General features: G+C 48.5%; 11 protein-coding genes across 11 annotated transcripts; 7 read left to right on the forward strand and 4 right to left on the reverse strand.

Annotated features, from left to right (window-relative positions):
• Window positions 1-219: 219 nt before the first annotated feature.
• N7481_006799 (golgi SNAP receptor complex member 2 family protein) lies at window positions 220-1142 on the forward strand (the record flags this gene model as incomplete). Its single annotated transcript, XM_057266018.1, has 4 exons — window positions 220-222; window positions 283-382; window positions 442-623; window positions 714-1142. 4 exons carry the CDS (start codon window positions 220-222, stop codon window positions 1140-1142), a joined length of 714 nt encoding a protein of 237 aa, XP_057123738.1.
• Window positions 1143-1542: 400 nt separating this feature from the next.
• On the forward strand, window positions 1543-2774 carry N7481_006800 (malate dehydrogenase; the record flags this gene model as incomplete). Its single annotated transcript, XM_057266019.1, has 4 exons — window positions 1543-1608; window positions 1664-1781; window positions 1858-2102; window positions 2181-2774. The coding sequence occupies 4 exons, from the start codon at window positions 1543-1545 to the stop codon at window positions 2772-2774; spliced, it is 1023 nt and encodes a 340-aa protein (XP_057123739.1).
• Window positions 2775-3389: 615 nt separating this feature from the next.
• Window positions 3390-6316, reverse strand: N7481_006801 (ATP-binding protein; the record flags this gene model as incomplete). Its single annotated transcript, XM_057266020.1, has 3 exons — window positions 3390-3548; window positions 3612-5542; window positions 5617-6316. The coding sequence occupies 3 exons, from the start codon at window positions 6314-6316 to the stop codon at window positions 3390-3392; spliced, it is 2790 nt and encodes a 929-aa protein (XP_057123740.1).
• Window positions 6317-7570: 1254 nt separating this feature from the next.
• N7481_006802 (MFS transporter) lies at window positions 7571-9201 on the forward strand (the record flags this gene model as incomplete). The annotated part of the gene is made up of 3 exons (XM_057266021.1): window positions 7571-7852; window positions 7944-8222; window positions 8317-9201. 3 exons carry the CDS (start codon window positions 7571-7573, stop codon window positions 9199-9201), a joined length of 1446 nt encoding a protein of 481 aa, XP_057123741.1.
• A 1480-nt stretch (window positions 9202-10681) lies between these two features.
• On the forward strand, window positions 10682-11236 carry N7481_006803 (uncharacterized protein; the record flags this gene model as incomplete). The annotated part of the gene is made up of 2 exons (XM_057266022.1): window positions 10682-10815; window positions 10876-11236. 2 exons carry the CDS (start codon window positions 10682-10684, stop codon window positions 11234-11236), a joined length of 495 nt encoding a protein of 164 aa, XP_057123742.1.
• A 1901-nt stretch (window positions 11237-13137) lies between these two features.
• Window positions 13138-14123, forward strand: N7481_006804 (putative RTA1 domain protein; the record flags this gene model as incomplete). The annotated part of the gene is made up of 2 exons (XM_057266023.1): window positions 13138-13328; window positions 13436-14123. 2 exons carry the CDS (start codon window positions 13138-13140, stop codon window positions 14121-14123), a joined length of 879 nt encoding a protein of 292 aa, XP_057123743.1.
• Window positions 14124-16929: 2806 nt separating this feature from the next.
• N7481_006805 (uncharacterized protein) lies at window positions 16930-17406 on the reverse strand (the record flags this gene model as incomplete). The annotated part of the gene is made up of 1 exon (XM_057266024.1): window positions 16930-17406. The coding sequence occupies one exon, from the start codon at window positions 17404-17406 to the stop codon at window positions 16930-16932; it is 477 nt and encodes a 158-aa protein (XP_057123744.1).
• Window positions 17407-18880: 1474 nt separating this feature from the next.
• N7481_006806 (fungal specific transcription factor domain-containing protein) lies at window positions 18881-20750 on the reverse strand (the record flags this gene model as incomplete). The annotated part of the gene is made up of 3 exons (XM_057266025.1): window positions 18881-19769; window positions 19857-20108; window positions 20353-20750. The coding sequence occupies 3 exons, from the start codon at window positions 20748-20750 to the stop codon at window positions 18881-18883; spliced, it is 1539 nt and encodes a 512-aa protein (XP_057123745.1).
• Window positions 20751-21847: 1097 nt separating this feature from the next.
• Window positions 21848-22674, forward strand: N7481_006807 (uncharacterized protein; the record flags this gene model as incomplete). Its single annotated transcript, XM_057266026.1, has 2 exons — window positions 21848-22152; window positions 22248-22674. The coding sequence occupies 2 exons, from the start codon at window positions 21848-21850 to the stop codon at window positions 22672-22674; spliced, it is 732 nt and encodes a 243-aa protein (XP_057123746.1).
• A 998-nt stretch (window positions 22675-23672) lies between these two features.
• N7481_006808 (dihydrodipicolinate synthase family protein) lies at window positions 23673-24620 on the forward strand (the record flags this gene model as incomplete). The annotated part of the gene is made up of 1 exon (XM_057266027.1): window positions 23673-24620. The coding sequence occupies one exon, from the start codon at window positions 23673-23675 to the stop codon at window positions 24618-24620; it is 948 nt and encodes a 315-aa protein (XP_057123747.1).
• A 262-nt stretch (window positions 24621-24882) lies between these two features.
• Window positions 24883-26628, reverse strand: N7481_006809 (uncharacterized protein; the record flags this gene model as incomplete). The annotated part of the gene is made up of 4 exons (XM_057266028.1): window positions 24883-25496; window positions 25557-25993; window positions 26052-26229; window positions 26298-26628. 4 exons carry the CDS (start codon window positions 26626-26628, stop codon window positions 24883-24885), a joined length of 1560 nt encoding a protein of 519 aa, XP_057123748.1.
• Between the last annotated feature and the right edge of the window lie 637 nt (window positions 26629-27265).

Genomic DNA, 27265 nt, shown 5'->3' on the forward strand with positions numbered 1-27265 from the left:
GGGCAGGGGTGCATGACGTAGGAAGGCGGTGAGTTGTGTTTGGGCCAGTTTTCCTTTTGGCTTTGCGTGAACCAACAACATCCAACTTGAATAACAGTCAAGTCATTGCAGACAATCACTGCTAAAGTGAACAGGTGGACCAGATACACGAACTGCTCTCTCTACTGGCCTCGATATTCCAGCACTCCCTCCTCCCCTCCCCTCACTTCTACCACCAACATGGTATGACCCCCATCCCCATCCACGACCGCGCATTCGAGTCGCATTCGCTAACACTCCCAGAATTCCCTCTTCAACTCCGCCCTGAAACAATCCTCCGCGATCCGTCGGGATCTGGACACCTTCTCCCAGTCCCCGTCCACCTCCTCCCCCGCCCTGCAAGGTGCGTCCCTGAGCTCGCTGTTGACCAGCTACTGCTACTGCCATATTGACCGGTCGCAGGCCAAATTGCCGCCTCGTTGGCCTCGTTGAATCGGACCGTGGACGACTACTCCGCCCTCTCGAAGAAAGAATTGATTCCGGAGAAACAGCAAAAGGCCTTTGACCGGGTCAAGAATTTCCGCGATGAGCTGGGCGATTACCGTGGCCAATTTGATAAATTGAGGAGGGAGAGGGAAGAAGCTGTAATTTGCCCTTGACCTTGACCCTCACATCTTGGCTGACGCTGTGACTCGTGATTTGTGACCCCTGCTAATCTCCTTCTCTACCGTCAGCAATCCGTCCACAAGAGTAACGAGCTCTTCGGCCGCCGACCACACCACACTGCGACTCCCGAGAATCCCTACGACCAACCCTCCCAACCAAGCGGATATGGATCACAAGGTCTCGGGTTCGGGGGCGGTCCTCAAGATGCGCAACGCGAGGCGCATGCGCTGCGCGAACACTCCTTCTTTGCCAATACACACACCCAGTTGGATGATTTCTTGGATCGAGGAAGGGCGGTGTTGACTGATCTGGGTGAACAAAGGGAGATTCTGAAGGGGACGCAACGCCGGCTGTATAGTGTGGCTAATACGTTGGGGGTGAGTGGTGATACGATTCGGATGGTGGAACGGCGGGCGAAACAGGACAAGTGGATATTCTGGGGAGGAGTGGTGGTGTTTTTCTTGTTTTGCTGGTTGGTGCTGCACTATTTGCGATGAGGACGGGCAGAGGAAGTGGAAGGTGTATTCAGAATTGGTTCATAGCGAGGCGTTTGCATATATTCTACTTGGTACATTCTTTCTAGTACCCTAACACCACCATGTAAATACTATACAAATCCCCGTAACGAAGCCCACCCCCCTTATTTTGTAAACCCTAAAACCCTAACGTGTCTCGCAAGCTATAACTCATCCAATTGAATAATTTTAAAAATGAATTCCCTGGATGGATATACACATGCACAGCACTGACTGCATCGGCCGAGCTCGGGACAGCGGAAGTGCGCTGTGGATCCGCTTTACCCGCTTTACACGCCAAAGCTTTTCTCCCTTCCTCTTCCTCTTTCTCTCTCCGGCTTCTCTTCTTCTCCTCCCCATCTCCCCCCAGACTATCTTCATCATGTTTGCTGCTCGTCGATCCTTCTCCCTCTTCCAGAAGCGCTCCTTCTCCGCTTCTGCCGCTCAGGTATTCCATTGCCCTCTTGCTTATTCTCAACTCCCTGCTAACTCAACAATTACAGGCCTCCAAGGTCGCCGTTCTCGGCGCTGGCGGTGGCATTGGCCAGCCTCTCTCCCTGCTGCTGAAGCTCAACCCCCGTGTCTCTGACCTCGCCCTCTACGATATCCGTGGTGGACCCGGTATGCATATGCTCCTTGCGAGACTCTTCTACTGCTGCTTCCGCGCAATTGCTAACCTGTGCTCTCTTCTCCCTAGGTGTCGCCGCTGATCTCAGCCACATCAACACCAACAGCGTCGTCACCGGCTACAACCCCGACGAGGCTGGCCTCGCTTCCTGCCTGAAGGATGCCGAGATTGTCCTCATCCCCGCTGGTGTCCCCCGCAAGCCCGGTATGACCCGTGACGATCTGTTCAACACCAACGCCTCCATCGTCCGTGACCTGGCCAAGGCTGCTGCCAAGTCCGCCCCTAACGCCAACATCCTGGTCATCGCCAACCCGGTATGCTTCTGCTATCCAGCAATCGAGACTCTAGTTTCGAGACACCCAGTTCCAAGAAACATCGGCTAACAGCATTAGGTCAACTCCACCGTCCCCATCGTCTCCGAGGTCTTCAAGGCCGCCGGTGTCTACAACCCCAAGCGCCTCTTCGGTGTCACCACCCTGGACGTCGTCCGCGCCTCGCGCTTCATCTCCCAGGTCCAGTCCACCGACCCCGCCGCCGAGAAGGTCACCGTCGTCGGTGGTCACTCCGGTGTCACCATCGTCCCCCTTCTGTCCCAGTCCAACCACGCCTCCATCACTGGCGAGGCTCGCGACGCTCTCGTCAACCGCATCCAGTTCGGTGGTGACGAGGTCGTCAAGGCCAAGGACGGTGCTGGCTCCGCTACCCTCTCCATGGCTATGGCCGGTGCCCGCTTCGCTGAGTCTCTGCTCCGCGCTGCTCAGGGTGAGAAGGGTGTTGTTGAGCCTACCTTCGTTGAGTCTCCTCTCTTCAAGGACCAGGGTGTCAACTTCTTCGCTTCCAAGGTTGAGCTTGGCCCCAACGGTGCTGAGAAGATCCACGAGGTTGGCCCCGTCAACGAGTATGAGCAGAAGCTTCTTGATGCTTGCCTCGTTGACCTGAAGAAGAACATCCAGAAGGGTGTTGACTTCGTCAAGGCTAACCCTTAAATTATGTATAACATGGTCTAGTCGGGCTGGGCGGCTGAGTTGGGCTTGTATGGCCTGGTCTGGTCGGTCGGGTCTTAATTCTCCTATGTACGATCGAGCGTGAATCTGATTGATCTTTCGATCTGCCATCCAATTTACCTACAGTTGTGACTGTGGAGTAGACTACTAGTAAATTGTTTGTTGCAGCGAGTCGTGAGTAGATATATGGGTGTAGATGTAGATGTAGATACAGATGCAGTCGTAGATTCGTTAGCTATCATGACCTAATGGCGTGAACCTATCATATCTCAGATCCTTTCGATGCCCCGAACTTTCGCAAGTTTCCAATCTCCTGAATGCGAATACCCATGTCCATGCATGACCTGCAATTTCCCTCGTGTTCAACTCCAAGAAGCAAGGAAATGAAAGGAAAGTCTCCAGAAATGATATGAGAGAGATGAGAGAAGTGAAAGGGATGAGATGGGACGAGATCAGATCAGATTAGATCGGGGAAAATAAGGGCAAAGAGTAAGCAAATAAGGGAAAAAGGAAATAAGGAAATGATTGAAATAAAATGATGGAATAGAGAGGAGAGAGATATTCATCCATATACCTAGTTACCAATCGAGGGTTTGTTTAGGTATAACTACGCATCGCATCCAGGTACCCCGTTCCACCACGTAAATCTTGGTCGAATGTCTCGGCGACTTCCAGCACACGTTTGATGTGATCCATTGATAAAGGGGAGCTCTCATTTACCGCCAAAGCCTGCGCGGTGCGAACGGAGTTTTTGATCTGGTCCATGTGTTAGCATCGGATATATAATGACTACTACTTCCTGCTAATACTCAAACCCACCTGTCGCCCGTTCAACGTATGCCGAGATAAGATATCATAATTCTCCTCTGTGAACGTCGCCACCTTCACCCCCTCAATCGCACGCACTCGTTCCAGGAACATCTTCCAGATACTTCGTTTCGCCTTGGAAGTGAGATCGCCGTACCGCAGGGCAACGTGGATGCGGGACTGGAATGCGTCGTCAAACGTTTCCACACGGTTTGTGGTCAGGAAGAGGATACCCTGGAAATATTCCAGGAGTCGGAGGAATATGCTAACCAGCGCGTTACGATGGATGTCGTGGATGGTGCGCTTTTCGAGGAATATGTCTGCTTCATCGAGGAGGAGGACTGCGCCCCAGGAGTGTGCTATGTCGAGGATCTTGTTCAGTTCTGCTTCCAGTGTACGTGAGTCGGTACCTAGTTCGCCGGCGCTGACCATGTATAGTGGTCGGCGGAGGAGTTCGGCGATTCCTTCTGCTGTGAGGGTCTTGCCGGTTCCTGGGGGTCCGTGGAGGACAGCGACGAGGCCTTTTCCTTTGCCTTGGATTACGTCGTCGATATTCTCGGCTGCGTGGAAGGTGTGGGATTCCACGAGCGCCTTCACGATGGACTTTTGGTTGTTTGGTAGGACGAGTGAGTCGAAGGCGTCCACGTTCCATTCGATGTCGCTGATTCCTGAGACGGTGAATTCTAACCAGAGCTTTTCGCTGAAGGCGAAGCCAAGTACGACGGGGCTGGCGATGAGGAGCTCTTCTTCAGTGAATTCGCGTTCTTGGGAAGGGGAGGTGGCGTCGCCTTCAATTCGGTCCATCTTCTCCTTGGTGATCTCTTGCCCGTTCTCGTCAACTTCGACCTCTACGACGCGTGGGTTGCCGTCGTCTCCCTCGATCACTTTGTATACTGTTCGTGGGGTATCTGAGCAGCCGCCATTGTCTGAATCCGAGTCTGATCCTCCACAGCAGCACCCGCCTCCATCGCTGCCCTCTTCGTCAGCATCACTCATGCCTGCTTCGGATGGATCGAGGAGATCGGGGTCCTTGGGGCGGACGGTGCTGATAGGGTAGTTGGGGTTGATTCGACGATGGATGGCTGGGTCGATCATCACGCGACCGTTGATATTGACTTTGACCACAAAAGATCGCTTCTTCTTATAAAATGCCATACCCTTGTGGAATCGGTAATTCATGCCGCGGAGGGCGACAAATCGTTTCCCGCGTTCAATCAGTCGGCCACGCAGGGCCTCGGAGTCTCGGTGATACTGCAGGGGATAGCAGGCGAGACTGGTGATCTTGCGGGCTCCCTTGAAGGACTCAACTTCGGCGGACATAGTGCCAAAGCCAAAGTCTTTTCCATCGTATTCGAGATAGCGACCCTCGACGCTATACCACTGACCCTTCATGAAGGAGGATTCCTTAATGGCGTACTCCATTTTGAAGGCGCGGGGCTCATCGGAATTGCCGTAGGTCGGGCAGTAGGCGATTGTGTTGGGTTTGTACAGTGCCCAGAGCAAGTCGAAGGTGATGGTGTTGGCCTCGAGCAGTGGGTAGAGGGTCTTTTTGATGTCGGCGTAGTCCATGTCGAGGTACTTGATCAAGATCTTCAGATGGGCCGCCTTGTTGGCAGCAGCTTTGCGGGCCTTCTTCTTCTTCTCCCGACGGGATTGTTTGCGAAGATCCTTCATACACTGACGAGTCTCCTCAAGGTAGAGGAAGAGCATGTTGGGGTCGACGACCGCGGTCTCCTGGACCAAACTGACGCCTTTGACACCGTCCATGACCTTGGCGAGGGCATCACGCAGGTATTTGCTTTTGATATCGACGACGGTCTCGAGGTATTTATTTTCCCAGTTGAACTTGCGGCGAACGGTGAAGATGTATTGGTCCCACTCGTCAGCATCGGGGTCGTCCACGGTTTCGGTGAGTTTGTACTTGTGGATGGTGGTATCCCATACTGGAAGTGTAGGATTAGCTTAGGCTCGGACCGAGAAACAGATGACCTCGAGCAATAAATAAAGAGATGCTTACGTTGATCCACACGCTTAAATGCCACTTTAGAGGCCGGCTTCTTCCTCTTGGAGCGTTTCTCGCGGCGACCATCGCCCAGGGGATCACCCAGGCCCAGATCATCGTTGGCTTGATCTCGGAGCTTCTTGGCCTGGCGTTTCAGCTTCAAGCGAGTGACAAGTTTCCGCAGAGCCTTTTCGTCGAGCGACTCATCCGATTCGTCGGTGGAATCTTCGTCAGATTCGGAGTCCACAGTAGACGCTGAGTCAGAATCGGAAGAGATGACTTTGCGAGATTGGCGCGAGCGATTCTTCTTCTTCTTTCGCTTCTTATCTTTCAGGGCTTGTTTGGCACGAGCCTTGGCCCTCATTCGATTGCGCTTACGGCGGTCGAGCTCGTCGGATTCGCTGGAGTCGGATTCGGAGTCGGCGTCCCCGGAGTCTGAGGAGTCGGAGTCATCGGAGGAAGAAGAGGAGGAATCATCAGAGGACTCAGTCTCGTCGTCATCGTCATGTGGGGACTTCTTTTTGGAGCGCTTCTTTCGCTTATCTTTCTGTTTCTGTTTTTGTTTCTGGTCTGGGTGATCGGGATGTTTCTTGCAGGATTTAGCGCCCTCTAGGGAAGTATTGGTGGTGGTGGTTGTGGCTGGATCCTTGACTGAGACATCCTGAGTAGTGACCGTATGGTCGGATGGTTCGACTTGGTCGATGGGCTCAGCCATGGTGGAGGTGAGATGGAGGTGGAGGTGGAGGAGGAGGGGGTGGAGTGGAGTGGAGTGGAGCTGGAGCTGTAGTGGAGATGGTAGCTATTAGCTATAGCTATAGCTATAACTAAGGTATAGCTGGTATTGCTAGGAACAAAGACAGACACGCAGAACACAAAGACAAAGTGGAAATGAAAGAGGAAGGGAAAAGGAAAATAAAAACGACGCAAACAAAGAAAAAGGAAGATTTTAATCGGGTTCGTGCCCAGGCAGCCAGTCCAATCAGGCTGACCCACGCAGGCTCCGATGCGCTGGCTCTGCCTCACCAGGAACACCCAATAAGATCGCCAGTGTAGTACAGCTGCAGCTGCAGCTGCAGGCTGCAAGCAGAGGCAGAGGCAGCAGAGCTGCTTATGCTGATTCTGCTGATTCTGCTGATGCGGCTGTTGGCAGTACTGTACGGTGTACTATACTATATTATATAGTATAGTAGTATGATACTATAGTGACCGATGTAGTCAGAGTATAGTATAGTATAGTATAGTATAGAGTAGTATCCCTTGCTGTACCAAGGTTCAAACGATGGGGAACCAAGGTTAACTCGGAAGGTTCAGGGGTCTGGGTATAGTCACGTTACTTGGTGGTGGTGGAGGAGGAGTAGTACTAGTAGTGAGGCTGAGTATACATTCGAGTACTACTATAACTAGTGCTAGAGTACCTAGGTATTCAGACTTCAGTATGACTCATCAGTAGATTGAATCTACCAATAGACTAATAATACTGACTCCAGTAGCCTGACCTAGTAGGAGTTAGTATGCAAGTATAGTAAATTGAACCATACCAGTGCACTGTACCCAGGCAAGTCTGTAACTACCGGAGTACCTTAGATCACTACTACCTCCTCCTCCTACTACTACTACTACTATATTCTATCCTATTTCGGTACCTCCAATAGATATATAATCTCTGCCGAGGTCATCTGATTCTTGCATCAACAGATGTATCCGCAGCAGGTCACGGTGGCAGTTGGTGATGGGATACTACACCGAATGAACTCTCACTCCGTCCGAGTCCCATCAGCGTTGGAAATCCACTCAGTAATCATCATCCAGAAATCAAAACTTGAATTAAGACTTGTTCCCCGCAACCGGCCTCCAAGTGGGGCCGCTAAGGGCGTTCGCTCAATTCTCCGATATTCGACATTCAACCACTTAACCACTCACGCACTCATGGCTCTCCCAATCTCTGCTTTCTTTTCTTCGGCTTGAAAAAATGCCACCCTCCATAGAAAATGCCGAGAAGCGTCTTGAGTCCTCCGCTCGTCACCCCCCGATCCCGGTGAACAAAACCCAGGAAGACACTACAATCCCGAATGCCCTCAGCAATCTCCCGGAGGATCCTCACACGCTCACCACGACGCCCACCCAGGGCAGATGGGCTCGTCTCATCCATGTGCTTGCATGGACTCCGCCATGGTGTCGCTGGAACGAACAGAGTCCGCCCAAATTTGGACTCCCCTTGAACTTTCTCTTTGCTTTTGCTGGCACATTTACGGTAGGGAATAAGGAACACAAATACTTCTTTTCTTGAACACGATATATTATGACGAATATGGCATGGCTGACACAGACAAAACCTACAATAGGTCGCCAACCTATACTATTCACATCCAATTCTAGATGAACTAGCTCAATTCTTCGATGTCTCACAAGAAAGAGCCTCTCTCATTCCCACCTGCAGCCAGGCCGGATATGCCACAGGTATCATTTTCCTGTGCCCGTTGGGTGACATAGTTCGGAGAAGACATTTCATGGTCTTGTTGACCTTCATTACCGCTACCTTGTGGATTGGCCTATGCATCACCAGTTCCTTCAATGTGTTTCTCTCTCTGAACTTTTTGACCTCGGTCACCACGGTCACTCCGGTAAGTGGACTCGCGAGCAAAACTAGGATCCACGATGATTCATTTCTACCATCAAGAAACGCAAAGCACTCGAAACTAAACTGGCACCTCCTAGCAAATAATGCTTCCACTCGTCGGAGACCTCGTCCCTCCTGCGCGACGCGCAACTGCCCTTTCAATTGTATCGTCCGGCCTCGTCCTTGGCCTTCTCTTCGCAAGACTCTTATCCGGAATCATCGCGGCGTACTCTTCATGGCGGAATATATACTGGCTAGCACTAGGTCTTCAATACCTCATCGTTCTATTAATCTGGACTTTCATGCCGGACTACCCCCCTGTCAACACGGACGTGTCCTACCTCAAGATCCTGGTGACTATCGCAACCTACTTCGTCTCATCTCCAGTCCTCATCCAAGCCACTCTCATGGGATTCTTCCTCTTCGCCACTTTCACCAGTTTCTGGACAACATTGACCTTCCTGTTGTCCGGAACGCCGTACTACTTCTCGACCGTCCGAATCAGTTTATTTTCCCTCGCAGGACTAACCCCGATGATCCTAGGCCCCTTTTACTCGCGATTCGTCATCGATAAATACGCACAGCATTTTTCGATCCTCATCACCCTCACGATGATGGTCACTGGCATCTGTATTGGTGCATACACCGGTACATTCTTCGTTGCAGGCCCGGTCCTTCAAGCTGCCTTTCAGGATTTCGGCTTGCAGATGACGCAGATTGCCAACCGCACAGCAATCTTCCGCGTGGCGCCCAAGGCACGTAGCCGAGTCAATACAGCATACATGATCGGCGTCTTTTGTGGCCAATTGATGGGCACGGCGGTGGGGAACCACGTTTATAGTGAAAGCGGTTGGGTTTTGACGGGATCCGTTAATATCGTCTTTGTTGGTGTCGCATATCTGATTTTGTTAGCTCGTGGCCCTTTGGAGACGGGTTGGGTGGGATGGGATGGAGGGTTTCCGATTCGGACGGTTGAATCGTAGTCTTGTTTTCGCCCGGGTGATGAAAAGCGATTTATCGAACATTCTTTGACGAGGGTGACGGCCCAACACGGTACTTTTGAAACGAGGCATCGTGGCTGGGGAAAATGACTGGGCAACCGGACATGGCGGTCTGAACCTGTAAGCGAATCAGCCGATCAGGAGCCATCGCAGAGTCGTTCTGAATTCTTCCACTTCCAAGATGAATCAATCTTTTCCGTCCAGCTTTGAAGACTGGTCGAACATAATGGGATTGGCTGATTCACCTGGCCGATCTGTCTGGCATCCTGTCATCCATGTTGGACTTAAATTGAGACATATTCTACTTTATTTCAATGGAAGAAAGTAGCGAATGGCAACGCTGTCGTTCCTCTATTCTTAGCTGAACTGCTTCTAGCTCAAACAACAGCAATGGCTGTATATTTGCCACAGCAGAGACGAGACTTGGAGAGCTGGCATCAGCCACCAATGGCACATATACCCGACCTTGCTATGCGATAGGCTTGATCGGTTGCAGAGTGAAGACATGACGACTACCGCATCTAGAAGGGAGGATTTCAGCCTATAATTCCGCCAATTCCTGAAGTCGCAACCCTTCTAGTGTCATAGAAGGCCCGACCGACGGACGATTAAAAGCTTAGTGTGATGGTCAACCGTGGACGGACGGTTCTAAATTAAGATGTCCAAAACTTGAAATTCGATCGAAGCCGACATGCTGCATGGCATACACGTGGGCCTTGCCTTCTATCACCGTGGAATATTCGGTCTGGCCATCTCTCTTGATATATCCAAGCTGTGCAGCCCGCGGAGTACAGTGATTGCGACCGGGCTCTTGTCATTCAAACTGGCTTACGAGTTCCGGTTTTTCCTAGGAAAGGCCCAGATCGAGCTGACTGCCATAAATGAAGATAATTGAACCATAGGGTCAAACTGTGAATCATACTATGATTTCAGGCTATTCTCATCGATATTATATTACCGCACAACAGAGTTAATGCTTCATAAAATCTGCGAAACCATTACCCCAAGAAGTGTTCAGGGGCTGCCGATCTTACCCGCGAGGTACCGTGAGATTGCAGAGAATCATTGACAGAGTTGGCAAGTGGATCCTTCACTTCCCTGAAGGTCCACATCTGACAGGAATGCAACTCTTCGGAAGCGATCTGAACATCTACAATTTCTAAAACAGGGACTTGGATATTTTTCACTTAGCTTCCTGTCATCGAGCACTGATGAGACTCAATGCGATCAATCCAGAGGCTATGTTTCAAGCCTTCAACAGAGAACGCCTAATGTAAGCTTTGCAAAGGTTAAAAATAGGAAATGCGGCCGCTGAAAACTTTCCTTGTCGGCTTTTTCCGTGTTCACGGTCCTCGATGTTTCAGATGGCAAAATGCTTATAAACTCACTTAATTTCTCCCCAGGCCAAGAGTATCACGACTTTAATCTACATTCTAAGCTTTAGCCAAGACTATCTACCGACATGGCTCTTTCTGCATGCAATGCTGTGCTGAATCCTTCTTTTGAGACCGGACTTCTGGCTCCGTGGTTTCCATCGGCAGTCAATGTGGCCAAGGTCAGCAATGCAACAAGTGCTTACGACGGGGACTACTACCTGTAAGATCGCATCGTGCATATTTATATTGGAAAGCTTCATATTGACCTTGTCAAATCCAGGAATCTCCAAACTGCGTATGGCAACCGTGGCAACACAGTCTCCCAGCACCTCAAGCACCTCAAGCCTCGGACAGAGTACGATTTTAGTGTTCAACTTCAGGTCCTCTCAGGTGGAGTGGAGTTCTGCTCCGTGTACGTTTATATGGGACATAACGCTACAGTCGGCAAGGTTGCGTCGGCAGATATTTCCACCTTTGGAGAATGGCAGGCTCTTACTGGGACTTACAAGCCGAAGAGACACGAGGAAACTCTGAGCATTGTTGCGGCTTGTGACTCCGAGGACTCCTCCGTCACTGGAAATGTCTTGATTGATGCGGTTAGCTTCACTGGAGCTGGGCATTGCAAACCCACTTCTGACTGAGCGCCATCGATATTTATTGTTTATCTTTCTTTAAGTTTGTGATTTCATGTATATAGTCGCCATATAGAAAATATTTCTCTAAAGAGCATCGCTATATCGAGATCCTGATCCCTGTAAAGTTGTGAAAACACCTATTCAGAAAAGCAACCTTGGAACTACTAGCTCTAACTGCTAGTCACCATTAACCTTTCGGAGGCGGAAGCTTGAACTTGAAATGAGATCTCAGGATAACCATCCAAACTTGAACTCGAGTTAACACACAGACCAAAACAACTCGGCTCCACATTCAAACTGCCCCCCTCCACTTCCAGAGCTCCTATAAAACCCCCTCCCTTATGGTAAAAGAACGCCAACTCCATTCATGACCGCATGGGCTAAAAACCATTGCATCACTCAGTAGGTTGGTCTGTATCCCGAGTTCCCGTTGGACCCCGAAGTGCCATTTGCATAGGCTGGCTAGGAGGGAGGACCTTGCGATGGCTGTGATTGGGCTTTTATCACCGGGTGAGGCTTCGGTGATGGACCCGCAGGTTCGTCGTCACTGTTCTTCTTCAATAGGAATGAAAGAGCAATACACATGATGGTGGTTTTGATTTAAACTTTATTGGGAAGAGCTTTCAGGTGGGGATAAGCTTTGATCCTGTTAATATATCAACAGACGGGTAGAGAGCTTCCAAGTCATACCGATGCCAGATGTTGGAGTATATGGCTGGCTATAAATAAAAGACAAATGCCTTTCACTGTGAGTGGGACTTTGAGATAGGCTTTCAACAATTTAATTTGCTTGACAGATGGGCAACGGCGATGAAAAGAAAATGAAATGGTATGGGTTGGTTCTAAGCCTTTTATAATTGAGGACTATGATCAGATAGCCCCATTCAACACCCTAGAAAGTATCCAGCGCGAGACAATCGGCTTACTGGGGTTCTCAAGCTGACCGAGAATGGGAATGGCTCAGCCCCAGACAAATGGGGTATTAGTTGCGTAACATGGCGTGTTATCTCGGAGAAGAGGCCTAAAGACTGCCCTGATTGGTTCTCAGAAATTAAAAGTTGCAAAATATTTGCAGGCTATATTAATTTTCGTGCCAAAAAAGCCCTCGGGATAGCAGATCCTCATTGAATGGTTCTTTATTTGGTACAATGCTAATCATTTAAGGCTTCGAGAGGCCACTCTGACGGCTGCCTCCACATCTCGCCTTGAATACGCCCCAAAAAAAGTCAAGATCGGCGTCTTGGCAACGAAAATTTCCTACTCTCGTTTAGCGTGGGTTTGAGAATCGCAAGAGCTGCGGAGTAATGGGATGCGATGGTGAATTTCACTTGTTCTCGAATGATTTAAAGTAAAAACAAGACTGAGGCAAAATATGGCCAAGACAAATAGCAAAATGGGGTATTCTCAAAAGCCATGTCAAAATATCCACAATAATGAGACCTTGGCAATATTGCTATTCCACCTGCGTATGACCTTTCTATTTCGAGGTTTCCGCGTTCCGCATTTTGATGACGAACTACTTGGACTTTTTTTGCGTCTAAAGATCCCACATAAATAACGCCATAAATCATCCTCAAATACTCCCGTTCATGTCTACACTTATCCCACCTACCAGAAGAAACCTTGAGAAACAATTTCTCGAAGGCACCCCGACTCCCTATTAACGCTCTTCATCTCTGCTCTAACACTTCACGATGGGCGAGGGACAAGTCGGTAAAACATCCAAGTGAAGTCATACCTGCTATTATAGTATAATAACTTTACTCAGTCCTCGGCAGCCTTTATGTCTATGCTCCCAATAAGGCGGCTCCGATTATTTTCACAGTCCTATTCGGAATCTCAGCGATTGGACATAATTGGCAATGCTGGTGAGCAAATGATGCATGGTAAAGCAATTTGAGCAAAAAATGTTGACAATCACCAGGCGCAATAACTCATGGAAGCTAACTGGTCTACATGCATGTTGCGCCATCTTGTTAACAGTTGGGTACGCGTTAAGGGAGTATGGTGCCTTCAAATACATGTTCGAGGACAAAGAATCTTCACAAATGACACTGGGGATTTACATCGCAAGTCAGGTCTTCATCTATATCTGCCCGTGAGTTTCGTTACACCCGATCGTTTTCATACAATTTCGGACCTACCAATCTATCGTTGTGTCTTGTGTATCTTTCAACTGACAGGTCTCGTTTTGCTTTATCTTAGACCACTTCTAGAACTTGGAAACTATCACATCCTCAGTCGAACCTTCTTCTACGTGCCCTTTGCATCGCCAATTGCCCCGAACAGAGTGCTTACTATTTTCGGACCCGTTATGATGATAGTGGAAACTTTGAATTCCCTCGGAGTTGCCTTCACTTCCAATCCGACAAGCAGTCAGGCTCAAGCGGGAAAGATATTGGTCCTGGCCGCGATCGGCATTCAGATCTGTCTGATTGTCATCTTCTTCTGTTTCGCCGGAATTTTCCATTGGCAGTGCAGTAAGAACGGAATTCGGACAAAAGCTCTCCCAACTCTTCCGATCGTCATGTACGTGAGCATGTTTTTGATCTTGATTCGTTCTGTCTATCGGATGGTGGACCATGCGGGAAATTCGGCCGTAGACATTTATGACTTGGACACGCTCCGGTCGCTCAGTCCTCTCTTGCGCTATGAGTGGTTCTTCTTTGTTTTTGAAGGTGCGACTATGCTGGCAAATTCGCTGTTGTGGAATGTGTGGCATGCCAGTCGTTATCTTCCCAAAACCAAGAATATTTTTATGGCAGAGGATGGTGTTACTGAAATGACGTGGGGGGGAAGAGACGACAGACGACCGGCCAACCCTCGCAAAGACGGTACATGGGGGGATGGCGATTCTCACCCTGGGGGGTTTGGGCCCACATGTTTCCCCTGAAGAAGCAAAACGACATTTATCAGAAGCAGACCAAAGGTCCTCTTCATGATGGCTCTGAATGCCATGTTTGATACCATGCGAATGCGACCTTATTTGCACACGGGTGTCTTCTTTGCGTTATTGTGGGCGGTTGCTATTTTTGAGTCGCCAGTTGTCCAACGAGGGATTCATGATGATCCCAAATTACGATTTGGAAGACTTTTCGAATGGCCGTGCGCTGTGCGATGCAAGATTGCAAGTGTTCCCATCTAGAGTCCCGTGTTCTCTAGCCGATCCTATGAATTCCAGGGTGCAGGGCAGACGGATCGAGCCTTGACTGACGCAGAGTTGGGAGCCAAAATAGCGCGCGCAATTTCGCGCAAACACAAGCCGGCGCGAAAACACGCATAATTTACCAAGCGTTTCGCCTATGATAACGAATGAATGACCCCCCCCCCCCCACATCGGACGAGCCATTCTTCCGCGCGAGTGGGGGCCGCAAGCTTACCCCAAATAAGCGGACCTTCATGATGTCAATGCAGCGTGTTGGAAAATAAAAATCCAATTTTTGTGTACCTTGCCCTTTCAGATGTGTTTTGTAGGCATGCTGTTTTGTAGGCCTGGACTGGCGCATCTGTTGTCGAGGACTGACATCCCAATAATCCTTTGATTGCAGAACGTTCGCGGATCTGTCGAAGGTCGAGTTGCGCGGACGGTGAAAGCTCGGAAGCGCCATTGCTGGGAATGTCTCCGGCGTCGCTTGGTCTGTGACTCCAGGTGCCCGGTTGTAAGCGATGTGCAGGATTAGGATTCAACTGCCCTGGATATGGAGAGACACCACCCATTTGAGTGAAATGGTTCACCCCCGGGAAAGTCAAAGAAGAATAGTAGGGTTAGCCCAGGCAGCGTCAGCTCGGATATATCAAGGAGTGGCTTTGAGTCTTCTGAGGCCGAATCGGAGTCCTCTCATGAGTCGCAGAACTTGGCAGTCCCTCGTTTTCATCTCAAAACAGATCATCACGCACTTTTAGATTCTGTACAATACTGTATGTCAATATCAATTTCGCGATTTACCTGGGCACCTGGGCACCTGGGCAGTCAAAGGCTCACCTTCAGAACAGTCAATTCGTGCATGTACCCTCAACTAGCCTCGGTTTCGCGACTAGGCACGAATACCAATATATACCAACTTTCACCAAAAGTATTTCAAATCGGCCTCACTAGACCTGCTCATCTTCAATTGGGTTTAATATGCCTGACTGTCAGTCACCGAATAAATCAGACCAGACATGATCCACATTCCAAGGCCCTGGAGAGCACCTTTTACCGCTATCGAGGCTTGATGATTCGTTCCTTGAATGAAGATATTAATATGCCGAATATGGAACGGAGATATTGTTCTTCCTGGTATTCTAACGCCGATGTAAGTCTTCACGGTCCAAATCGATAACACGATCTCGTTGTGCTAAAGATCCAAGGTTATAAAAGGCTCAGCATGGGATCTCGCAACATTGGCGATATCACGTTGAAGGAGTCCGAAGATTCATCATTTTACGCGGCGGCATGCACAGTTTAAGCATATCGCCTGGTGTCTTACCGACTCTTTTATTTTTGTCCAGTAAGTGAATTGACATTTGACAAATTCAAGAACAGCCCTTCCTAACGACTAAATAGTTGCACGGTACTTGATACGTCATCCCCCGCATCTGATATGCTTGTCGAGGGGGTAGACCTCGCACAATTGCATTCAATCGTGAAGCGATATGGAGGTAATGGATATGCCTTCCACACATGCCCCACGCCACTTTTCGCCGAAGATCATCAGGATCAATTACATTCGAAATCAGATGACAAGGTCAAATAGCAAAAACTAGTGTGACCTTCAGAGTGATGCTCGCGAAGTTCTGCGTCGCGTCTATGACTTTTCGCCGGTATCATGGACCGAATCAAACAACTTCCTAACAAATGAAAGCGACTTGGTGGTGACCACGTACCAAAGTGCGGTTACCCTATACTGCATGTCCTCACTATCGAGAATCGAGCTCTACCGCCGGACCCGCTATTGAAGAATAATTGCAAGGTAGAGAGACGAATTCTTTATGGATTGCTGAAGAAGGGACTAGACCGGAGATCCTATGGCTATCTGTTCTGGCCTCTCATAGTCCTTGGGGTACAAGCGGTACATGGTGATTGTTCCTTCCGTTCGTTTGTCCGCGAAAGAATGATATCCATGAGCGCCTCCTCCGGCACATATGCCCCGCTTGGAGTAAAGGAAGTCCAGGAAGATTTCCGGGCATCCGGTAGAGAAAGGTGGGATGATTGCTTTGACAAGCCTTATATGTTTACAACAGTGCTCACGGTCAATCGAGGTCAGCTGCCAAGGCGCATGCCTTGAGATTTATCAAACCTACGCTAGTCAAATATGTTGACACTCATATGTTGAATTTACGCTCTCGTCAAAAGGACCTTTGAGCCCTCGTGAATTACCGACAAATGGGATTACCGAAATCATATACGGATCAATATTAGAACCCGAGCAATTCTGCAGTAACATGATTTAGATCATAATGGAATAGAAAGCATGGGTATTTATACAGAAGAGCATTTTCAAAGGTCGCCCGGTTAACTTGTAGCCGCAGTTCGAAAGACCAAAAAGTTTGAAGTGATAGCCATGCTCCGGATCTTGTCAAACTTTTACTTAATTGAAAAAGCCACACGTTAGGAATAGTTTATATTCATTCTTGCATTGATGCAGCTATTTACTCGACTTCTCGATACCGCGCGACTCACAAAATATCCAAACATGAAGGTGGGAACATCATATTATCTAGCAGGTACCAGAGCAAAGAGTGAGGGTAACATCGGAATTTGCACCGCAGACTTTGGTTTGACTGGCGCCGCTCGTGGCAACGCCCTTGGGCCAGCAAATTTTCGGGCAGCTCAGCGAAGTTTTGACACCGATAGCGTGACCGGAAAATGGGTCGCCAAAGACGTCGGAAAGATCATACCAGACGTTCTGGCCATCCAAGGTGTAGGCAAAGTTTGTCTGAGGGCTTCCATTATAAAGTCCATTTTGAACGGTGGTGAGTTTGATGGCAATTCCTCCAGAAGCCGGGTCATGGTGCAGGACCTCGGAATAAGTACCGCCTGCTTTGATGGTTTTCGCAGGGCCAACTGAGCCTCCAACGGACCAAAGATAGACAGGGAAGCCGCATTTGTTGACAACTTTAGCATTCCCAACAGCACTAGCAAGAGGCGCCAAGGTGGCCAAAGCAGCAACGATAGCAGCAGTAGGGAAGTGCATATTTATGTTTCGAGATTGGTTGGAGAAGTATCGCGTGAGATTATTGATGATGATGATGAATTGAATTGAAAATGGAATATTCGATTTTAGAGTAGTGATGGGCGGTCCTTATATAGATTTTTCATCCCTACTACCCGGATAATGGCGGGTTTTAGATACTCTATTGACTTGTCCATTTCGATAGAACCGGTCTCAAAATTCGTGCATCTTTCAAGCAATATCTGAGACATTACAGCAAATAGAAAAGTTCCGAGAACGTACGACATCATATGTCTGAGTATGAGAGAGCTCGTATAGCATGATCGTCGAATGACAAAATGAGCAGTACGTCGGAGAGACTGAAAGACCGTGGAGGTCAAGTTTCTGTGGCGTGGGCGCAGGTCAAACCCGCGCACCGCGGTGATGCAGTGAGCTGTCTCAGATGTGCTCGGACATAGATTTTATCTCCCTATGATAGGTGAGTTGAGCAATGAGAAACATGCAAGGCAGGAAATTCGGTCAGTTTCTCGTAAGCTATGGACCCTGTTTGCCTCACCATACCCCAGTTCGCGGGGAGAATTCTGAGACATTGTTACATCCCCCGGTTGAATAACAAGCCTGCTCAGTTCAAAGTTCAAACCAGAAGAGGTCTAGCAAGTGCCATTTTTATCACTAGCTCATCCTCAAAAATATCCTCAAAGATACTGTTGGCGGTGTCTCAATAACCCCGCTGCGAGAGAAGACAGGCAGGTGACCAGTGTATACGAGACCGGCGACATTAGCCCATAAGCAGACCGAATGAGTTGAACCTTGATTTGGCCAAGAAATAGGATCCGCGAGTTACCAGAAAGAAAGAAGATTCTTACAAACTTCTTTGCTGTCGGTGAATCTGTCATGTGTAGAATCTTGATTCGGAAGTTTTTCATTAGAATTGACCATTTTTTCCATACGTGGGTTTATTCAAAGTTGGGATCGGGAAGTGGGCCGTAGCTGCAACCCTAGAAAGATGTACCTACTATGGCGGCGGATGCCGCTGAGGCTGTGAGTACCTCGGCTAGTAGTAGGTTATTCGCCTGGTCAGTGCTCAAGACGAAGAAGCCCATCGAAATTGGACCTGTGCGCATTTTTACATTTCCCATGGCTTTATTATGAAATTTTGTCGCAGGATGGGCAAGCCTCCCATGTCCAGTTCGAAAAAACCAACCACGCTTGCAACAACGTTTGCAGAGTCGGGCTCTCTACAAGGACCTTTTTCGTTTACATCAGAATGGACTCGCTGTTATGACACCCGTGCTGTCGGACATTAATTGAAGGCCGACGCACGTCTGCCTTCTAGCCAAGGACGCAATGCCGGAGATCGTGCGATATTTCTAAAAGCTTGTATTAAATCACCGACCAGAGTAATGCTGAATGGCCAGCAGCGAACCCTAGATATCGGTGCCTCTAAAAGCTGGAAACATGATTAAGCGTATAGTTGAGTATGTTCGCTAGATCTTCATTGATCGTAGCTAATGAAACCGTCCATATTCCCTAATCCAGATGAAAGCAAAGAGGTGAACTGCTCCCACCCTGAGTAATTAGGGAATGTAAGGGCAGGGATGTTACCATCTAGATCTATCGCGAGCTCTGCTAGGTCGAATGAGGCAGTGGAGCTTTGTTCTGTTGAATTAAATTGGCACTGAAACGGATTTTCGGCCCGCTGATCATCTATTGAAGAGGCCAACATGTCGTTTGAGTGTGCATGCTTAATTTGACGCAGGGCTTCGACACGAAGCTCCTCGAGTACTAAGCAATAGCGCTCCGATAGTGACCCCTTCTCAGCAATGGCTGCAATATGAGATTGGCAACGAGAGGCAGCCGAGAAGTATTTGGCGTAAAACTCTGACGGTGAAGTACATTGCTGTATCACATGAATATAGAGCATAATAGTGGCATTGAAAGCAAAGTAGGCCGTAATCTGAACTTTGATTAGCCGAGCTGTTAGAAACGCGCGCCACTGCTGACAAACCCAAAATGCTCGGAAGAGTTGTCGACTTTCTGTAATTTCACTGATTGTATTGACTGTATTCATTGCAGCGTCAATGCACTCTTTAAGATTTTTCCCCGTTTGAGCGCCCTCCTGTATGGCATTATCTCTGCCATTTTGCGAGAGTCGTGCAAGGGTTCTCAATACGAATGGTCTGTGGGTGAGAATTATTGCATGCCAATAGGTAAGATTGAGAACATTTCTTTGTCGCTGGAAGATAGAAATTAGAAAGGAGGTGCTATAGATGTCAACGTCTAAGAAGCGGCTCAGCTCGGAGCGCCATTGATGAAGGTCTTTTGAGATCTGTTCGACAGCACTTGCTCGGTCCGAGGCAGGGACAGGTTTTACCGAATACAGACTAGTCAATATTTTGCTAATAATCTGCGCAAGTCTAACCTGTGAGTAATGGGAAGAGACATAGGATTTTGGATGGAATCGCGCTTACTTCATATGTGCAATTGCAGCCAACATAGTCGATGAGCCCCTGCTCTGATTTAAAAAGTTATTGGTGTCCTCGTTCGTCAGATCTTCGTCCTCGATACATGCTGGTAGCTCGCTGTCGATGTCATTATCGTGGAATGTGCGAGGTCTTCCTAGTGCCGCACTCAGGTAGGCATCTAGTGTGTAGGCGCACCAAAAGGTCCGTCGACGACATTCTGACTCGATACGACCCAGCCCACTGACAGCATCAGGCGGCCTATTTCTATTGAGTCCAATAGCAAGTGCAAGGTGGGAGACTGTTCCGAACAGACTCCAACAGTGATTAATGCGAGATTGGGTGAGAAGGAAACAGCATTGAGTCAGTCTCGCTTGTACACTGGCCAGGCGTATGGAACCCCTTTCTCTGGATAAGTGATGGTCTGCTGCTAAAAAGTATCGTGTACTTCTGAGTCTCAGAATCATGATCCTATTATCGCTTTTAGATGATTATAAGAACTTACCTCAAATCGGGCGGACCGGGTCGGTCATTGTCTGGCATGTATACTCTTGCCTGGGCAAATACCATAAAAAGCAAAGCAATCTTTGCCGACGCGTTTTGCGTATCTTCCATTATACCGAGTGTATCATAGAACTCATCAAAATATGACTGAAGAGTAGGCCTGTGCAAGAACCGATAAGTAGGCATTGCAAACTCAAAATAACGATCAACAAGGCGCTGAGCGTCCGCTCTCGGCAGCATCATACAGAAGGATGGGTCAGATTCCGGAACCTGTAGAGGTGCATCGCCGAATGTAAATATGCTGCTAGCCTTCGAAATTGAAATAGCCTGTCGGAGACGTTTTTGGATCCTCAGAAGGAAAGATACACCTGACGCAGGGCCGATATATTGCCCCTGCATTTCCGGCTGATGTGGTTCTGGAGAATGCCGGGAAAATTCGTCTGCCGCTGGTGGGTTCTCTTCGCTATGAATACCCCGTGAATCGCTTGTAGATAGTTCTGTTCTTGGGAGGATAATAGGATAGCCCTGGCTCGAAGACAGAGAATTTGTGCTGGCCGCAAGTTGACCTGTTGAGAGAACAGTGCTGTTACCAGGATCGTGATCGAATGCAGAGATGATGGAAGGTAGCCGACCGCGGCAGTAGGCCGAAGCAAAAGTACATTTGTCTTTTGCGCGAACGCAGAATTCACATGGCTGTGTGCCATTGCACTTGATCTTTCTCCTGGGAGTAAATCTCGTCAGCTTGCCTGGAAGTTACCACCCGCGAGGATCCTCACCTTTTGCATCTGTCACAAGCCCTGGTTACCCTCACTCTTTCCCTATTTCGATTCCGTTTCTTTGGAGCGGGAGGTCCTTGTTTTGCCGTAAGACTTGGCGGCAGCTCTTGACGGAGGGTAGAAGCCATCAAGCCAGTAATGTCAGTTCAAGTTGTGGATCGTGCGGCGCATGTGCAGACGGAAAAGTCAGAGTGGGAAACGGAAGCTGAGAAGGAGTTGAAGATAATCTGAGAGGGAATCGCGAGTTTCTCGTTCCGGGGTCGATGGTGGAGATGCGGGGAGAAGGCCGACGTAGTCATTTTTCCGTGCCAAGAAGAAATCGAGGAGGGGGCATAAGTCGCATGAATATACTTTCTGGTATCCAGTAGATAGTTACATACTGATGCGAGAGTATGGATCTCGATTGGGACGGAACTTCGCATAGGGAATCTCATCCTTAGTTAGATTATATTTCTCCTAGGTAGTAGTATGTCATGGATTATAACCACACGGAAAAGGCCCCATGGTGGACACTTGAATACGGCCGGTGAAGCTTGGATTTTCCGCAGTTTATTGGGACGAAACTACCTCTATCGCATCCTGGCTGTAATATATATAAAAAGTTATCTAGATTCAAGTTTGGAAATCATCTTCCAGGGTTTTCAATTTTAAACCGTGCTAAATATTTTTGTTGCCCACACGCTCCCCACATCGCCTATTTCTTCGTGAATACCAGTCACCATGGCCACTGCGGTCTCCAAACGCCTCCACGGGAAAACTATATTGATAACTGGAGCTTCTTCTGGAATTGGCCGCTCTACCGCATTCGAATTTGCTCGCAACTCTCCTAAAGAGCTAAAGTTGATATTGACTGCGCGGCGGATTGACTGTCTATGTGAGATAGCCGCTGAAATCATCAAGGAGATCGGCGCTGGTGTCAAAGTACTACCTGTCCAGCTTGATGTTAGCAATCCAGATGACGTGCGCACTTTGGTAGGAAGGTTACCTGCCGAGTTCAAAGAGGTCGATGTTCTGGTCAACAATGCGTTAGTTTTACCCCAGAAGAAAATGGAATTGAGAAATACATAGTAGCCGGTTCCTGGCAAAATTAGTTACTGATATTTTATATTGTCCCGTGCAGAGGTCTCGTGAGAGGTGTGGCAAAGGCACCGGAAATTTTGGAGGAAGACATTAACGTTATGTTCGCGACAAATGTGAATGGTCTAATCAACATGACGCAGGCTATTTTACCTGGCATGTTGAAGCGAAACAATGGCGCTGGGGCCGGTGACATTATAAATATTGGCTCTATTGCTGGTCGCGAACCCTACGTTGGTGGGGGAATATACTGCGCGACCAAAGCTGCTGTTCGTTCGTTTACCAAAAGCATGCGTAAGGAGCTTATTTCAACTCGGATTCGCATCATTTGCATAGATCCTGGTCAAGTCGAAACCGATTTCTCTGTGGTGCGTTTCTATGGCGACAAGGAAAAGGCGAACGCTGTTTATACGCAAGTCCCTCCAAACCACCTAGAAAAAGCCCATATTCTTGCGCTAACTGCTTTGTAGAGGCTGCGAGCCCTTGACACCGCACGACATTGCGGAGGCTATCGTGTTTGCCAGTGGGAGAAGAGAAAACGTCGTGATAGCTGATACTCTAATTTTCCCAAACCATCAAGCAAGTGCAACTATTATGCACCGTAATTCTACTTAATGGTACTGGAGCATTAGTTAACCGGAATGTCTCAAACCTTGGAACCCGATTCACATAAGAACTCTGGATTAATATAGAGAACTACCCTAACGATTGCAACCTTGGACACTTGCTTCTCGAAAAGTAATGCTCCACCACTACTGTAGTAAATAACCTTCCAAGGCCCTAGGGGCTCATCTGCCTAGGTGAGTAGTGGGAGTGTGTTTTCACCACTGCCAGTGGCAGCTCCAAGTTTTTTACTATGAAATATATATAGTACTAGGTAAACTAATTCGAAGCACTCCCACTGGCAGCGATTCTCGCAATGTGTGCCACCTGCGCAGTGGGCACCTTGAGCCCCCTCAAAGGTCGCAAATAACTTGCATCAATTCCATGCCTAGGTACCTACTTGAACTTGAATCTAGGAAGAGCCTTAGAGTACTCCCTAAGCCCCATCCAGTAAGTAGCATAAGATTGGCATATCCGCCGGAAATGCATCATGCATATCCGCCAAGTGGCACTGGTGAAGCGGGGAGAAGAGTGACTGCGAGCCATTGTTTGTTGTGGCCACTCCTTGTCTTTAAAGAGTTTCCACGAGAATATCCCCTGAAGTTATTCTCTATATTCTGCGTTTACTATCACGAGGAGAGTTTCACGTAGCTGGAAACAAGCTAGAGAACGAGGCGACCGGCAAATGAAAGGTGATGCGCCAAGAAGAAAAGCGACGTGGATGCGTAGAACTCGTCCCGCACGGATAAATACCTGGGAAAGCTCCACAGGAAATTGACTTAAGTATGTTGAACATCCCATCGAATGGGTATTCATAGTATTCTCTTAGAAGTGAAACTTGAAGACAATACCCCCTCCTGATACCATGTCTCCTGCCAAAGTTCCGCCCAGCGGAGTCTGGGCTCCAACAATCACTTTCTTTGACCATAGTACCGACAGCATCGATACGATATCTCAAGCCAAATATTACAGATACCTATCCAAATCTGGACTTGCTGGATTGGTGGTGTTGGGCACAAATTCCGAAACATTTTTGTTGACGCGCGAGGAACGCAAAACATTGCTCACGGTCGCGCGAGAAGCATGTGGACCTGCATACCCGATTATGGCTGGTGTTGGCGGCCACTCTACCAAACAGGTTCTCGAATTCATCAGCGATGCAGCAGATGCAGGCGCCAATTATATCCTCGTTCTGCCTCCGGCTTATTTCGGAAAACAGACCACCCCGGCAGTTGTTAACAACTTCTTTGATGATGTCGCCGCGACTAGCCCCTTGCCAATCGTTATATATAATTTTCCAGCTGTCTGTAATGGAATTGATCTGGACTCTGCGACGATTGCAAGACTGGCAAAGAAGCATGATAATATCGTTGGTGTGAAGTTAACATGCGGCGCGGTCGCAAAGATTACTCGACTTGCAGCCGAGTTTTCCCCAGACAGGTTCGCGACATTTGGTGGACAGTCGGACTTTTTGATCGGTGGACTGGCTGCTGGATCTGCGGGAACTATCGCCGGTTTCGCGAATGTCTTTCCCAAGACAATAGTCAACATCTACAGCCTGTATCAACAGGGAAAACTGAAGGAGGCCATGGAGCTGCATAAACAGGCAGCTCTCGCGGAGCAGCCATGCAAGACTGGAATTTCGTCTGTAAAGTATGCTGCCGCGCTAAACACAGCGGTCGCTGCGGGGATTGAAGGGGCGTTGGAAAAACTGAAGCCACGCCGTCCCTACGTGGAGCCCTCCGAGGCAGAGAAGCAAGCTATAGAATCACAGACGGCAACCCTAGTAGGGATTGAAGCGAGCCTTGAATAGTGAATTTCTTTCGTTTATTAATTCAGGGTCAAATGTAGAGACCAAAATTTAACTACTACCAAAAAAAGAAGGCAAAAAAAAGGCAAAATCACGAACATACGTAAAACCACAGTAGGGGTTGTTAAACTTGAGAATACCTGGACTCCTTTCAAATAAAACAAAATAAGTGTTGAGGAATAGTTAAATAAAAGCGCGAACGGTTGGAATGAGTAAACGACCTCCACCTATTATGTTATTGAAACCCAGTCAACTACTAAACTATCTACAAAGTGTACTTGAAGAGCGGAGACCTATCTCCCAGGTCGAACAACTCTTCTTCCGTATACTTGGCTCGTGCATCATCAATGAGCTTCGCCTTTCGTGAATTGCCCACCTTGTAGCTCCACTCAAGGAGTAGAACCACGAATATGCCAACACCAGCTAGTGCGAGACTGAGACCAAACCCAGTTTGATACTTGGGTTTCTCCTTCTCCATGTACATGAAGCTGCCCAATATACCTCCGATATTACCGACGCAATTCATAAGAGCAATTCCGATAGCCCGACGCGAAGATGGAGCGATATTGTTCGCGTTCCAAGACGCGGCTGCAGATTGGATAGGATAAATTCCAACGACGGCTAGAACAACAGCAAAGTAGGCGACACCCTTTTTTTCTTGCAGGGCCCCATCGAGCGAAAATATAACCGAGTAAGCAATCACGCAAATAAGCATAGGAATGGCTACAAACGGCATTCGCCAGTAAAAGCGATCGGAGAGACGGGCAAATACAATGGCGGATATCGCGGCAGCGACATAGGGGGGTGCAGAGGTGAGCTGGGCATTAGTATCGCTAAACCCCATTGCCTTGGTGATTGTCGGAAGCGTGAATTTGGTGCCTATGGATAAATAAGTCAGTCCGAATCAAGCATATAGTATGTTATCTTGTGCTGTTTTACCATATGATAGTGCTGATTGGCAGAATAGAGAATAGGCCTGCACATATACTCTCCAATTTGTGAGAACCATCTTCAAGTCTCTAATTTTGAAAGAGGTTTCCTCGACACTGGTTCCGCCTTGCTTGATGAACATCGAAAGTTCGAGGTACCGAATCTCGTTGGGGGATAGCCATCGTGAAGAGAACGACGGTGTGTCGATCAGAAGAAAAAGGCATGCGACCCCTAGAATGACACTAGCGAGGCCCTCCAAAATAAAGATCCATCTCCAACCTTCAAGACCGCCCACTCCATCCATCTGAGCAATGGCGGCAGCCAAGAGGCCGGAAAAGGCACCAGAAAGCGCACTAGCACAGTAAAAGTAGGATATACGCAGGGCTAATTCCTTGGGCATATACCAATAAGAGCAAAGATAGATAGCACCGGGAAAGAAACCGGCCCTTTTATAAAGCGTGTTAGAAATCGAACCGAGGAAGGGATGACGGATATTCAACTCACTCGAAAACACCGAGCAAGACTCGAGTAACCATGAGACCTGCAAAGTTTTTCACCAGGCCAGTACAGGTCATGACAATACCCCATGAAAGCACAAGAATTCCAAGATAGGTAGAGGGACGTTTGAACTTCTTCAACAGGATGTTACTGGGAACCTCCAGCAGGACATACGGAATGAAGACTGTGAATTCGAGAATTAGAAGCCTGCTTGAATATTGCGGTAAAAAGTGAAATGGACTCAATCCTCACATATAGAAAGAACTGTATTATACTGAACCCCACTCATGCCCAAGTCCTCGACCATTCCTTCGATCTTGGCATTGCCAATATTGGCGCGATCAATGTGACTTATTAGATATAGCAACGCCAGCATAGGTACTAGCCGCATATCGACTTTGCGAAAGACTTTCTTTCGCTTTTCCTCGGAATAGTTGGAGAAGAAATCAGCATCCTCCGGGGTGAGACCGACGACACGAAAGTGGCCGATTTCTGTGACATGGGCGGCTTTTGGAATGGCCTCGATGTGAGAAGGCCGATCCGCGATTTCGACATCGTCCTTGGTTATGGAACGAGAAGTCATCTTAACTCTTCCAAGGTTTGCAAGTGAAGCAGTGGATACTAGGTGAAACCCCCTCAAGTGGAGAGAGAAGACACTGCAGAGATGGATAGCTCCTGATCCGTCTTCATTTGGGGGTGGGGGATATATACCAGAAGATCATTTCGGATATCCCTCCTTGGCGACCGCATACTAACATACTAGTATCTCCGGATCATTGACAGAAATTTGCCATGAACTGACCTTGGCATTCGGTACGACCCCAGTACCCCAGCCTTGGCAACCACGTTTGTAACGGGTCACTGGCTTGAAAACGCGGAGGCTGGCAGGCAAGCTTATCCAGAAGTGAAGGCGAGATCCGAAGATCTATTCTTTTCCGGCACATGCCCCCTTTAGCTCACCCTGCGTGCCTTGGTGATACGGATAATCGTCCAATCGCAGCCCTGTACGTGCGGCTGACATCCCCCGTGAGTGCGGATAACTCTACTCGGACCACTGGGTGGAAGCTGAAGCTTTAGTGAAATTTGCGGGGTAGAACAAAGTCAATTATTTTATCCGATCCACCGAAGAAGCTTCTCCGGGGTGTTTGCCGGAAATCTGGGAAAAGCTGTTGGTTGGCTTGCGCTTTTATGCTTGCTTCAATAAGCTGTTAGGATAAATA

This window comes from Penicillium waksmanii (assembly GCF_028829765.1).
Source record: "Penicillium waksmanii strain IBT 27052 chromosome Unknown utg000005l:1.0-5232799.0:1.0-5237142.0, whole genome shotgun sequence".
Taxonomy (NCBI): domain Eukaryota; kingdom Fungi; phylum Ascomycota; class Eurotiomycetes; order Eurotiales; family Aspergillaceae; genus Penicillium; species Penicillium waksmanii.